Source organism: Dipodomys merriami, unplaced genomic scaffold (assembly GCF_024711535.1).
Source record: "Dipodomys merriami isolate MVZ:Mamm:240054 unplaced genomic scaffold, mDipMer1.0.p SCAF_4, whole genome shotgun sequence".
NCBI lineage: Eukaryota > Metazoa > Chordata > Mammalia > Rodentia > Heteromyidae > Dipodomys > Dipodomys merriami.
The window spans coordinates 50,895,616-50,909,817 of record NW_027205603.1 but is presented as its reverse complement, the minus strand read 5'-3'; the positions used below and the strand labels follow the sequence as shown (position 1 = coordinate 50,909,817).

General features: G+C 35.4%; 1 protein-coding gene across 3 annotated transcripts in view; it reads left to right on the top strand.

Moving 5' to 3' along the window:
* The window catches only part of Snx16 (sorting nexin 16), a 37,638-nt gene extending 24,792 nt beyond the window's left edge, over positions 1–12,846 (top strand). For all 3 annotated transcript variants that reach the window (XM_069990990.1, XM_069990989.1, XM_069990991.1), the window contains exons 6-8: positions 9,340–9,476; positions 9,987–10,106; positions 10,860–12,846. In XM_069990990.1, the coding sequence (XP_069847091.1) occupies positions 9,340–9,476; positions 9,987–10,106; positions 10,860–10,956 (354 nt within the window). In that variant the 3' untranslated portion in view covers positions 10,957–12,846. The remainder of the gene's footprint in view (positions 1–9,339; positions 9,477–9,986; positions 10,107–10,859) is intronic.
* Positions 12,847–14,202: the final 1,356 nt, after the last annotated feature.

Here is a 14,202-nt window from a genome sequence, read left to right as displayed (position 1 = left end):
ATGGCTTTGTAGTAGCGTTTGAAATTTGGTATTGATAATCTTCCACCACCGTTCTTTCTGTTAAGGATTGTTTTTGCTATTGGGGTCTTTTATTGTTCCATATGAATTTTTGGATTGCTTCTTCTATTTCATTGAAGAATGGGGTTGGAATAGTGATAGGTATCGTAATAAATTTGTAGATAGCTTTTGGAAATATTGCCATTTTCACAATGTTGATCCTTCCAATCCAGGATCATGGGAGGTTTTTCGACTTCCTAAGTTCTGCTTTGACTTCCTTTTTCAGGTTTTTAAAGTTTTCATCATAGAGGTCCTTCACTTCTTTAGTTAATTCCTAGGTATTTTATTTTTTGTGGGGCTATTCTGAAAGGAGTTGTTTTCCTGATTTCAGCCGCACTCTTCTCTTTGTTGGCATACAGAAATGCCATTGATTTTTTAGGGTTAATTTTATTCCCTGATACTTTGCAGAAGTTTCGAATCAGCTCAAGTAATTTGGAAGTGGAGTCCGTGGGATTCTTTAAATACAAGATCATGTCATCTGCAAAGAAGGAGAGTTTGACTTCATCTTTTCCTGTTTGGATCCCCTTTATGTTTACATCCTGTCTTATTGCTGTAGCTGGCATTTTAATACTAAATTGAAGAGAAGTGGAGAGAATGGACATCCTTGTCTCGTTTCTGAGTTTAGAGGAAATGACTTTAGTTTTTCGCCATTAAGTATAATGCTGGCTGTAGGTTTGTCATAGACAGCCTTTATTTTATTGAGGAATGTTCCATGGATTCCTAATTTTTCCAGAGCCTTCATCATAATGGGGTGTTGAATCTTGTCAAATACTTTTTCTGCATCTATTGAGATAATTATGTGGTTCTTATCCTTGCTCTTGTTGATGTGATGGATTATATTAATTGATTTGAGTATATTGAACCAGCTTTTTGCATCCCTCACATGAATCCTGTTTGATCATACTGTATCATTTTTTGATGAGTTGTTGAAGTCAACCAAAATTTTGTTGAGAAGTTTTGCATAGATGTTCTTCAAAGAAATGGGTCTATAATTCTCTTTCTTTGATGAGTTTCTGCCTGGTTTGGGGATGAGGGTTATGATGACTTCATAGGAAGAGGTCGGTAGTGAACTTCCACTTTCAATTTCATTGAAGAGTTGGAGTAGTGGTGTGAGCTCTGCTTTGAAGGCCTTGTAGAATTCTGCTGTAAAACCATCTGGTCCTGGGCTTTTCTTAGATGGGAGGTCTCTTATTGCTGTTTGTATTTCAGTGCTTGATATGGGCCTGTTAAGTTGGTTTAACTCCTCTTGTTTAGTTTCAGCATGTCGATATTTGCTAGGAAACTGTCCATTTCTTCCAGATTCCCAAATTTATTAGCATAATGATTAGAGAACTATTCCCTTACACTGTTCTGAATCTTGGTTGTTTCTATGGTGATGTTTCCATTCTCATCTCTGAGTTGGTTTATTTGGGTGTGTTCTCTTCTTTTTCTGATAAGATTTGCTAAGGGTCTATCAATTTTGTTAATTTTTTCAAAGAACCAACTCTTTGTTTTGTTGATTCTTTGTTTTTTTGGATTCTAATTCATTTAATTCTGAATTAATTTTAATTTGTTGTTTTCGTCTACTGGATTGGGGTTTAGCTTACTGCTCTTTTTCAAGGAGGTGGAGGTTCAGATGTCTCATTATTGTTGGTTTCAGATCTCCAATTTGTTGATGTAGGAACTCAGAGCTATAAACTGAGGACTGCCTTTGCTGTAATTTGTGTGTTCATTTTTGTTGAATATGTTGAACATATTTTGTTGAATATTTGAATATCCTTTCTAATCTCTTCCATGACCCACTAGTGGTTGAACAGTGTGTTGTTCAACCTCCGTGTGTTACAGGACTTTGTTTGGTGGCTTTTGGTGTTGAGTTATAATTTTATTCCCTTGTGGTCTGTCTGAGAGAATGCAGGGCATAATTTGAATGTTTCTGAATTTTTACAAGTTTACTTTGTCACCTTAAAATGTGGTCTATTTTGGCCAATGCTCTGTGTGCTGCTGAGAAGAACGTGTATTCTGATAGTGCTGGGTGAAATATTCGATAGATGTCTGTTAAATCTAGTTCATCTGTGCAGTTGTTTAGATCTGTGGTATCTCTGTTGATATTTTGCTGTGTTGATCTGTCTAGTGGGGATAGTGGTGTGTTAAAATCCCCAACAATTAATGTCTTTGGTTCTATGTGATATTTGAGGGAAAGTAGTGTTTCTTGGATGAATTTGGGTACTCCATTGTTTGGTGAATAGATATTTAGAATTGTAATATCCTCCTGAAGGAGAGATCCCTTAATTAGTATGTAGCAACCTTCTTTTTCTCTTCTCATTAATTTTAATTTGAAGTCTATTTTATCTGATAGTAGGATTGCATTTCCCACCTATTTATGGGGGCCGTTTGCTTGGTGGATTTTATTCCAGCCTTTCACTTTCAAAATATGTTTGTTTTTATGGGCAAGGTGTGACTCTTGAAGGCAGTGGAGAGAAGGACCTTGCTTTTTAATCCAACTAGACAGTCTTGTCACTTAATTGGAGAGTTAAGTCCATTAATATTGAGCATTAGGACTGAGAGGTGTTTGGTAGTTCCTGCCATTTTATCCACATTCTTGGGGGCTGTACCAACTGGGTTCTTCCTATGGTTCTTGGATTCTCAGTTTGGGTGCAGTTTCTCAGCCTTTATTGTGGTCTTGTTGGTTTTCTATGTGTAGGACATCTTTAATTATCTTTTGTAGGGCAGGTTTGGTGGAGATATATGTTTCAGTTTTTCTTTGCTTTGGAAGGTTTTTATTTGACCTTCCTTTATGAAGGAGAGTTTAGTTGGGTACAGTATTCTCAGTTGATAGTTGTTTGTCTTTAGGGCATGGCATACATCATTCCATGCTCTTCTTGCTTTGATTGTCTCTGCTGAGAACTCTGAGGTGATTCTAATTGGTTTCCCTTTATAGGTGGTTGATCTTTTCTCTTTGACAGCTTTAAGGATCCTTTCCTTGGTCTGAATTGATCCTGTGTATATTATAATGTGACAGTGGGATATCCTTTTCTGGTCTGGTCTAAGCTTCTTGTATCTGAATAAGCCTATCTTTTTGAAAAGTGTTTGGGAAGTTCTCTGTCAGGATCCTGTTAAATAAATTTCCTAGACCATTAACTTCTGTCTCTAGGTGCTCCTCTACACCCATTATCCTCAGATTAGGCCTTTTGATGGTATCTTCTAAATGTTGAATAGATCTATCATATTTCTTGGATTTGTCTTGGATAGTCGTATGTTCTTTCTCTATCAATTCTAGGCTGTCTTCAATCTCAGAGGTTCTGTCTTCTGAGTGGTCTAACCTACTGTCAAGACTTTCTGCTTTGTTTTTCAGTTCCTTTCCTTCTAATTGGTCAGCTTTGATGGCTTCAAATTCTTTGTTGGAGCTTTGTTTTAGATCTTGAAGGGACATCTTTACTTCCTTAAATTTGTTTTTAGTGTTTATTCTCAAATCCTTTAGTTGATTGGTTATGATTTCATTGGACTCCCTTTCCTTCTATTGGGCTCCATTCAGCATTCCCTTTGTGGCCTCACTGGATTCCTTCAGCTGTCTGTTTATGGATTCCATGAATGCCTCCATTGATCTTTGTCTATTCTCAACCCTTCTCCTGCAATTCCTGTATTACTCTTTGATTGGCTTCTTCACACTCACGCAATTCCTATATTGCTTTTTGACTCTACTCAGCTTGCTCATGCAATTCCTGTATTAATCTTTGATTAGCTTCTTCACGCTCACAAGATTCCTGTATTAATTTTTGGTTAGCCTCATTATGCTCGTGAAGTTCCTGTGTTAATTTTTGGTTAGTCTTGTTTTTACTCCCTATTATGCTAACACTGAGTCCTTTGCAGTCTTTCAATTATTTCATTCACCACGTTTGCCAATAGTGTTTGTAGAGCTTTTGGGGAACTCTCCTCTGGATTATTCATTAACTGTTCTGTCACCTGATTATCATGTGGGAGTTGAGATACCTGGACTTACCATTTTTCTTGTGTTTCTCCAGCTTGTTCTGCCCATTATGTATGAAAGTATCACCAATTTTGTGCTAGAACACTATTTTAAGGCAAGCGTCAACCAGATGTTGGACAGATTGATTGATGCAGTCAAAATGGCTGCAGATACAATCTGTTCCAACAGATACAGTCTGATTCAACATCAAACAACTATGGTTTAATTGGCTAAGCATCAAAAGGGTTTCAGCAGAACAGAAATTCATAGTTTTAAAGAGAATTGTGGGGGGAAATAGGATTAGGGGAATGTGGATGGGTAAAAGGAAAGAGTGAATTTAGCCACACCCTAATTTCAGAGAAGAAATGGATATAGCAGAGTGAAAGGAGAGAAAGAAACAAGAAAAAATGAAAAAACAAAAGTTTAAGCTTAAAAATGAAACACAAAAATTATGTAAGTATAAATACTGATAGAAGAAAAGGACAGGATGAGGAGAGATAAAAAGAAAAAATACAGATTAAAAAATTTAAAAATGAATACTTAAAAATTATGTAAGTATAAATAATTGGAATACTTAAAATTATATAAGTATAAAGAAATAATACTACTATTAAAGGAGCTAAGCCTAAGAGGTTGCAAATTGAGTAGTCAATTTCTAATTTAAGTATGCACACAATGAAGGATAGGGTCTAATAATCTATGACAGGTATATATCTAGAGATGAGCAGAACAGCAATTAAGTCGCACAAAAGAAAAAAAGAAAATGGGACCAAAGGTTAAAAGAGATTAAAACAAAAACAAAAAAACACGCATACCTAAAGTAAAAATTGTGAAAAAAATAGAAAAACAAATTAGAAGCCATTAGGTAGAAAAAAGAGTTCTTTAGGGTTTTTTTCAGGGCGAGGGTGGGGGGAGGGGTGGGAGGAAGATCTTGTATCTCCCCTCTGTCCATAACCAGTCTCTTGGGGTCTGTGGTTTGCTGTGGTGTTTGGTTTTCCTGTGACTTTATTGGTTTCTTAAGTCAGTTTGTTTGAGCTGGCAGACAGCTCTGACTTACCCAGGACTTTGCTATCCTCCTCCCAGGCTAGTTCAGTGGGAAGGAGATCTGCTTTGAGTATCACAAAATTGGGAAATGACTGTTTCCTCTAACTCGGAGTTACTGTGGTGAAGCTTGGTTGTGGGTAGTGTATAAGCCTATCAGCAATCAGTAGCTCTTTCCTGAGGGGCTAGCTCCTGAGACACTCATAGAACCCAGCCTGGAGCCATTCTCAGGATTTATGTTTACTGAGTTTCAGTTGTTTTGTTTTTACCCCTCCTGCTGTGGAGCCTAGTCTGCAGTGGGGAGGGGCAGCCTCTGGCTCTGTTTACCTAGTGAATGAAGTCACTTCTCCAGGGGCAGAGCTATCTCTGCCTGAGCAACTTCTCCCTGGGTGTAAGTGAGCAGGGTGGGTCAGGTTTCTGTGACCTGTTGAATGGCCTCTATTGTTTTCTTCCAAGGCCTGAATTGTCAGTATCAAAGATGGAGTTCTTCTCTAGTAGTAGGGGAGAAGCACCTTCCCACCACTGCTTAGTGAGAAGGAATGAGGATGTCTTGACGTTACTCACATTAGTCTCTTGGTTTCTGGGCTGTCCATGGTCTACAGTCAGCCAGATGAAGATTTCTGCCCCTTGTCAGTTCTTGCTGATGGTGAGTAAAATTCGCTCCCAAACCAAGTCTGGCACCTTTATCCCGGGCTCGGGCTCACTCTGTTAATATAGTGGCCATGGCCACAACTGCTGCCACCGCCACCACCAACACCAGCAAGTACTCAGTTCTGTCTCCTTAACCAAGCTGCCTGAATTTTCCCTCTCTGGTCAAATTCTCTGTACTGTGATGGCACACTTGGTGTGATTCTCTAGCCTAGAAACTGTTCACTGGAACACTAAAACTGCTTTCTGTTGGAGACCTTGTTTAACTTCCAGCTTCTCCTCCACTATCTTCCTCCAGTCTCCATCTTCATTTCAGTCTAGTAGTTTTTACAGCAAGCTTTTAATTATTAGTCAAAAGTTTTTTTCATTGAAATATATGGACTTAGTTCATTGGAAGAAAAATTTTAAATCATACCATACAGTGAAAGATAAAAAATTAACTGTTGCCTTCTTTTTTGGGGGGCGGGGGTCCAGTCATGGGGCCTGAACTCTGGGCCTGGGTACTGTCCCTCAGCTTTTCAGCTCGAGGCTAGTGCTCTACCACTTGAGCCACAGCGCCACTTCCAGCTTTTTTCTTTTTGCTTATGTGGTGCTGAGGAATCGAACCCAGGGCCTCTGGCATGCAAGGCAAGTGCTCTACCACTGAGCCACCTTCCCAGACCCTTGCCTTCTTTTTACTATTTCAAAAAGTATAAAGATGGAGAGACTTAGTTTTGCTGCTTTTAATTGTATTATTTATATGCTGAGTTTCTTTCACGTAAGTATCTAAGTAACAATTATTAAAACTTGAATTTAAAGTTCTTCAGCAGCAGAAGTGATTGTCTTGTTACCAGTTCAGTTCATGCTTACTGCTATTCAGATTACATTAATTGACACATTAAAGTGTCCTGTTTCTTAAAGCAAGAGGCTTTTAAATACACAAAGCAGATTTGGAAATAATAAATTAACTAGGGATTTTATGCAAGTTTTCTCTCAAAATGTTTAATGGTATTTAAATGAAACAAATTTAATTGATAGGTTTGTGATGTTTTCCAGTTAAACTGTGACAGTTCTTTGTGTTATAGTAAATGCCATAGCTTAAAAAAAAAACTTATTTGCCCAACCAAAGTAATCAACATAGAATCATTGTTTCCTATTTGTTATTCCAGTATATTGTACAGTTTAATATTTTAAGAAATTTACAGATATGTGCCACCATCATCATGTCAGTTTTATAATAGTCACATCACTTCAATAAAAACATTTTCAATGGGTACTAGTCTCTCATACCTGCAGTCCTAGCTCCTTGAGTGGCTGAGAACAGGAGAATAAAATGGTTTGAAGACAGCCTGGATGAAAAAAAAGTACTTGAAACCCCTTTTAAACCAATAGTTGAACATGGTAGCAAATGCTTGTTATTCTAACTTTGTGATGGGCTAAGATCAGGAAGATGATGGTTCCAGACAAGCTTCAGGCAAAGTCTACAAGAATCCATGTCAATGGAATAAACTGAATATAGGTCACATATCTATCATCCTGGCTATAACAGGAAGCCTAAAATAGGTGAATGACAGACAAGGTACATTCCTTAGCAGGCATTGATACCATCTCAAAATTAACCAGTGCAGTACAGGAATGGAAGCATGACTCAGCAGTAGAACACCTGCCTAGCAAGCACAAAGCCCTGAATTCAAGCCCTGGTACTGGAAAAGAAGTCTTAATTTTTTTTGGAAAAAAGACACAAGTAAAAATGAAACTAAAATCCTCAAACCTTATATTCTCCACCTAAATTCCAATCAGTTAGTATACAGGTTAAGAACCTAATTTCCTTGTTCCACATGTGAGCAACTCAGGCAAGTGAAGAATGTAATGAAACTTGCTTTTTAGATTCCTTGCTAGTAGACTTTCCAGTACTGATGGAGCAGTGTGACCTCTCTTCTAGAAGTAAATTACGTATATCACAGTTTGTTTTCTTTTTTGTTTTTCTTTGTTGTCTGTGATGGGGGCTTGAACTCAGAGCCTGGACACTGTTTCTGAGCTGTTTTTTGCTCAAGGCTAGCATTCTAGCACTTTTAGCCACAGCTCAAAGTTCTTTGATGGTTAATTGGAGATAAGATTCTCATGGATGCTGGCTTTTGAACCACAATCCTTAGATCTCAGCCTCCTGAGGCATTAACCACCACCACTACCACCACCCCCCACCACAGTTTCTTTTTAATTGATATGATTCATTGTAAAGTACAATTTGGGGGGAAGGTGTTTCTAAGAATACAAACTTGCTTTATGTTTTCATTTATAGGGTTAAAAAGTTCTAGCAACATGAATTTCTAATGACTATTCTAAAACTGCAATCTCCTACTTTTACATATCTTTCCTAATATAACACTCCTTTGAATTATTTCACTATTACATGTTTTTGTCTTCAATACACTTGCAGAATTATTCGCCAAATATACTGTGCAAATATACACTTCCACATCTTTCTACTGTTGTATATCATCAACATATAATACTGTGCATCTTTTAATTTTAGGCTAAGTTTCTATTTCAAGCTGGCTTAGAAATCTTTTGTATATATAGTAATTGCTGAGGACTTGGCAAATTTCCCATTCTTATATATTTTCTATGATTGTTTCTCTGCACTCCAAGTTATCTCTTAAATTATTTTCTAAGAGCTTTTTTTCCCCTTAGGATTTTATTAACATATATTAGTTGTTACAAAGGCAGTTTCTTTGTGACATTTACATACATACATTCATACATACATACATATATATAGTAGCTTTAACTTCTGCATTTCATACTTGGCCTTTAATTGACTCATCTCTTCTGTTTGTATGACTAGTGATCCCAACACCACTTTCCCTTATTGAAATCTTCTCTTCCTTTCACTAATTGGAAAAATGTTCTCAACTCTAAATCATTCATCAAAACTACCTTCTGTTTCAATTGTTTCTTTGTCCTTCTACCAGTGCTCTAATATGTTAATTATAATAGTTTTATAAATAATCTTAGTATCTGTTCAAACAAGGGTTTTCATTCATATTTTTCCTCAAATTTCACTACACTTTCAAATAAATTTCATTGATTTTTTTCATGTGAATTTTAAATCTGCTCATTCGTTCCTTATAAAATCCTATTGGTATTTTGTTTGGAATTATAATACATTCCCTTATTAATTTTGAAAAGCATTGTCTTCATTGATTTAAATCTTATCAATAGATCTTTGATCACTTTGGTCTTTAAAGCCCTTCAATGAAATTATAGTTTTTTCCTGAACTGTTAACTACAACCAAGCCATTCTTATTTTGTGGATATTGTAATTAATGTTTTTACTACATTCTAAAGTATTACTGTTGAATTGTTTATTTTGTATGTTTGGGTTTTTTCTTTCACACCCTTGCTGAAAGATTTCTGTAATTATATCTGCTTTCAGTCTCACTGGCTTACTACTATAATAGTTCTCAAGAAAACAACTTATATGTCCCTCTTGGACATAAGTACTAAGGGATGTAATATATCTGTAATCTACAAGGTGGTTGAAGAGAACAGATCATTTGTATTGTACGCATATTATTTTAATTGTGTTTCTTGACTCTTCAATAATGCTCTTGAGAAAAATAGTACTTCAGTAAAAAGTGTGTTCCTTTTCTTTTGTGCTTCTTTTCAAGGCTTTCTGTGAAACTTTAGAAGAGACTAACTACCATTTACAGAAAGAACTACTTGAAAAGCAAAGAGAAGTGGAATCACTAAAGAAACTGCTCAGTGAAAAGCAACTTCACATAGAAACATTAGAGACCAGAATCAGGTATGTGGTGATAGTTGCATTTGCGGTTGGACTGGTTCATCTCCTAGTATTTTGGGCTAACTGCCAGTTAGGTTTTGGTATCACTTAGGAAGCTTCTGATTCTAAAAGTTAGAGACTCTTGGCTTCCTTATAAATTGGAGAAATTGATTGTTAAGTTAGAAAGCTAAACATTGGAAACATGGGCAACAGGAAAATCAACCTACAGCTGTCCAACCTGGTATTTTTCTTTATTTATTTCAATCTGGTATTTTTCTAAGCTTTTGTATTGACTTGTCACATATAAAAGTTCTATATGAAAGTTCTGATAATCATTTACAGTTAACTACAGCTAATGAATTTCTCTGTGGCTCCCACAGTATACAATTTATTAGCCATGTTGGTCACATTGGACTTAACAGTTATAAACTAAAACTGTTGTATATATTCACAACAACAAATATATATATAACTGTTTATTAATAAAAATGGCTTTATTAATAAAAATGACTTTATGCTATAATGTACTTTTAGAACATTGGCTTTAGAACCTGAAGAATCACTGTATGTGTCGGGAACAGATAATGGACAAAGTCTAAGAATGGAATCTTCTGCATTTGAAGTTGATCAGGATGTCTTGGATGAAGAATCTAGGTATATGTTTAGTTTATTACAGCCTAATTTATATAATCAGGGTGAAGTATTTTAATACTCTGTAAAGTATTCTCCATGAAATTCAGTGTTACTGTATCATAAATCTGATGAACAGTTAGATAAAAACCGTTAAGTTTTCTTTCTCCCTAAAAATTCATCTCTGGCCACAGCCCTAAGTTTTTCATTGCTTACTTTGAAGCTATATCTGAATCAACAGGGGTCCCACAGAATTCATTAGATTTTTGAATCTTGACAAATGAATCCTCTTAATAACCTTCTTTTTCCATTCAGAAGTAGGAAGTATGATAGGAAACCACTCTGCCTAACAGAAAGATTGAAAGAGTATCTTTCAATCATTGGATATAAGTTGAAGGTAAAATTGTTAATACATAATGATAACATTTGAGCTATAGTATGAGAACCATGTTTAGACTGGTTAAAGCTGAAAATAAATTAGAATCTTATTGGCAAATGGTAGTTTGAAGAGCTAAATTTAAACATATATTCATCAGACTGGGTGGCACTTAAAACATCAGCTACTCAAAAGGCTGAGGCAAGACTCCCATTCCATAAGAAACCACCTGTATAGATCTCCAAAGATATGTACATGGTCCTTAAATTTCTTGTTGAATATTTAAATGTTTTTATAGTAAATGTTTAGTGGTTCCATAAAGTAAAAGATTTTTAAGGAGAATAATAAAGTGAAATAGTATGGTTCTATTCTCTTCATTGACATTTTCTCTATTTTTGCAGTACTAATAATAAGCCACACTTAAGTTCCCATGAAGCTGAAATTGCTGTATCAGACATAGAAGTGGCAGAACTGGCATATAATGCTGAAGAAGACTAACACTGTACAAGCAGTGTCCTCCATTTCCACATCTCAGCAACTTGGATTGAGAGGCAAATACTGTTTGAAAAGAAAGTGGACTGTGAAACCCAGAAAAGCAAGAATGCACATGTATAAAGTTTACATTAAAGAAACTTTTTAAAAAAATTATTGGAATAGGGAATATATCCATTGCTGCTTTTAATTGTCTTCTATCAGCCTTGTATTTAATACACTGAAAAAAAGTTAGAATTCTTTATCAAGGCTTATGTCTTTAAATACTGTGTATAAATTATCCTGGTGTTTTGCCTGTATATTGCTTCAGTCTAGTGTGCGTGTATGCACACGTGTATGTGTGTGTGCGAGAGAGCAAAAGTGTGTTTTAAATTATCATATTTTTGTCAAATGAAAGTTAATTGCATGTTACTATCTAGGCAATAGTTACTCTGTGTCATTGACATGACCTACTTTCATAAATCAATGAACATCATAGTAAAGGTAAAATAAGTTGAGTTTTAAATGCTGACATGTTTATCAGCTCTAAATAAAAACTGCTTGTTCCAAATGTCAATACTATTTAAAAGACTTCTCATACCAAAGGGAAACTGTTGTAAAGAGCTATAATCACTTATGTAAAGTAACAAAATAGCCTTGGTTTTAAGAGCCAATTCATTAATAATAAGATACTTGATCCAGATTTATTAATTTGTTATACTCGGTTATTTTCCCATGCTTTTCATCTTAAACCTCTACCTGTAGATTTGGTCAGTTTGCCTTTCAGAACATTACTCTTTTTGTTAATATAACACAGTCTTTGGAAAATAAAATGTTAGACAAAAAAGAGAAAGACTGAAACCATCTATACTGCACAGTTTCCTAACTAGCTTGATTCCTGGCATTGCATCTTTATGTATATGTAAAGTTGTTCTTACACTGTATCATGGCTATTTTTCTTTCTTAAGAAGCCAAGTGATGCACTTTATGATCATTAAACTCTTTTGTGCCAAGTTTAATTGGTAGATTTCTTTAGTAAGTGGAATTAGCTGAATAAAATATGTAGTGCCTTTACTATTTCACTTTGTACAAACTTTTGTGAGGGTCTGTGAGCCAAGTTTGTGAACAAAAATGTCTATGTTTCAGTTTTGTGTATAGTTATTGAACGTGCCTTGTTTTGTTTCTATAGTTATGTGAAGTTATGTGGTTATTTTCTGTTTATACTTTTTGCTTAATGATATTTGCATTGTAATTGTACTATCATTTGGGAATCCTGGTGGTATATTGAATTAAACTCTAAAAATAACCTTAGTAAGGAATACAATAACAATACTTTTTTTTCTTTACTATTTAGGAGTTTATAGTATCTGAATGAACATGTCACGTTGTGGTTGTTTCAAATTACACTGACAAAAATGAGCACACCCAGTGGCTCTTGTTAACTTCCAGTCTTACAAAGGAGACTACTTGTTACCAAAGTATCCAAATTCTAAGTCTCTGTTAAAATGTATTATTATGTTCTGAATCAGAACATTTTGAACAAAGTGTATTAGGAATGTATTTATTATCCTTACTCAGAAATGAATATAATAATCTGGTCTGTGTATTTATTTTAAATTATTCTAGGTGTTCCAGATAGCTTAAAAAGAACAATCAGTGAATATCATTTGAGTCTAATGAAACAAAATGATCTTTGCCAGATTCCAGATATTATAGTGCTACATCTGTTTTAAAAGTACCCAAACACTTATAAAATGTGGCTTTTCAGAAGATTGTATTTAGAGTTCTGGATGGGCAATGAAAAACTGTTAATTAGCTAACACATTATTTATATTTAGAATTTACCTTTTTTTTACTTTTATAATGTGTTTTCCTTCCAATATTCCATTCATTTAATAAATTATTTTTTCATGATAACAGTAGCTGTGTCACTCCAATGTGGAAAACCATTTCCTCCCTCTATGTTTTGCATTCTCTGTGTCCTCTACAATGCTTACTGGAGATTGAATTCTGTTAAGATTTGCATTTCACAGGTGTGGGATGAGTCTGATTTACTTTCTAAGTTGACACTTTACATCCCTGATCTTCTTTTAAAACTTAGTAGCTGTGAGCAATATACTACAGATGAATTTAGTATTAAAAAAACAATGTAAATGAAACAGAAAACCTTTAAATCTTGTACTTCAGCATTTAAGAATTAATTCACATATTGATAATATAGTCAAAAGTTAAATGTTTTGAAATGTGTTTCATCTGCCTACCACACCAAGAATAGCCACATAGAACATATTGATTGAGAAAACTTCCCCAGGTAAGTTACATAGTCCAGTTCAATTGTCATATTCAAAGGAAAGAGTGGATTTAGATTTAAAAATAAGTCTTCTGGTTTTGAAATGGCTTTTATTCCTTATAAAATTGTGAATTGTGCTAAAATGGATGTGTCCATCCTTTAGATATCCAGAATACCTCAAATCAACCACTGCAGTAATCTTTCAACTGATTTTCTGAAGGCCTCCTGCCCTTACCACACTACAATTCATTCACTATGGTAGTAGATTTTGGACATCTTAAGTCACATCTTGTTTTCTCCTCTTTCCCTAAAGCTTTTAAAGAATTCCCATCATGCTGTAAGTAGGATAAAATTCAGACTTCTAAAGCTGTGGCAGTGGTTCAAGTGGTAATGTGTCTGCTTAGCAAGTGCAGGTCTCAGTCCAAACCCTAGTATCACTGAAAACAAAAGACTGTCTTACCTGACATCCAAACATGGTTTTACTTCTACCAATTGCTCTGATTGTGATACCAACCCACATGGCTGCTTTTGGCTCTGCTCTGTCAAGCTCTTCTGCTTTCTAGCTCTGCCACATCGACCAGAAAGCTGTTTCCAGACTCTACACTGGTGGCTTCTTCAAGTCATAAGATTATTCCTCTACTGGCAACCTATAGTGGTCCTCAATCACTTAATGGGCTGGTATGGCTCAAGTAGTTTAACCTGTGGTCAAACTTCAGTTCCACCAAAAATTAAAATTGAAAATTCACTGAACCTCAAATTGCTTATTTATATCGTGTGTCTGTGTCAGAACCGTCACTCCAGGCTTTATGCTTTTTGCTCAGCCTTTTTGCTCCCAATCCAGCTTTCTTCAATTGGAGACAGTCTCTCAGACTTTTCTGCCCTTGCTACCTTAGAACCAGGATCCTCAGCCTCCTGTATAGCTAGGATTACATGCACAAATCACTGATGCCCAGATTGTTACTTATTTTTGTTTGTTTCCCAAT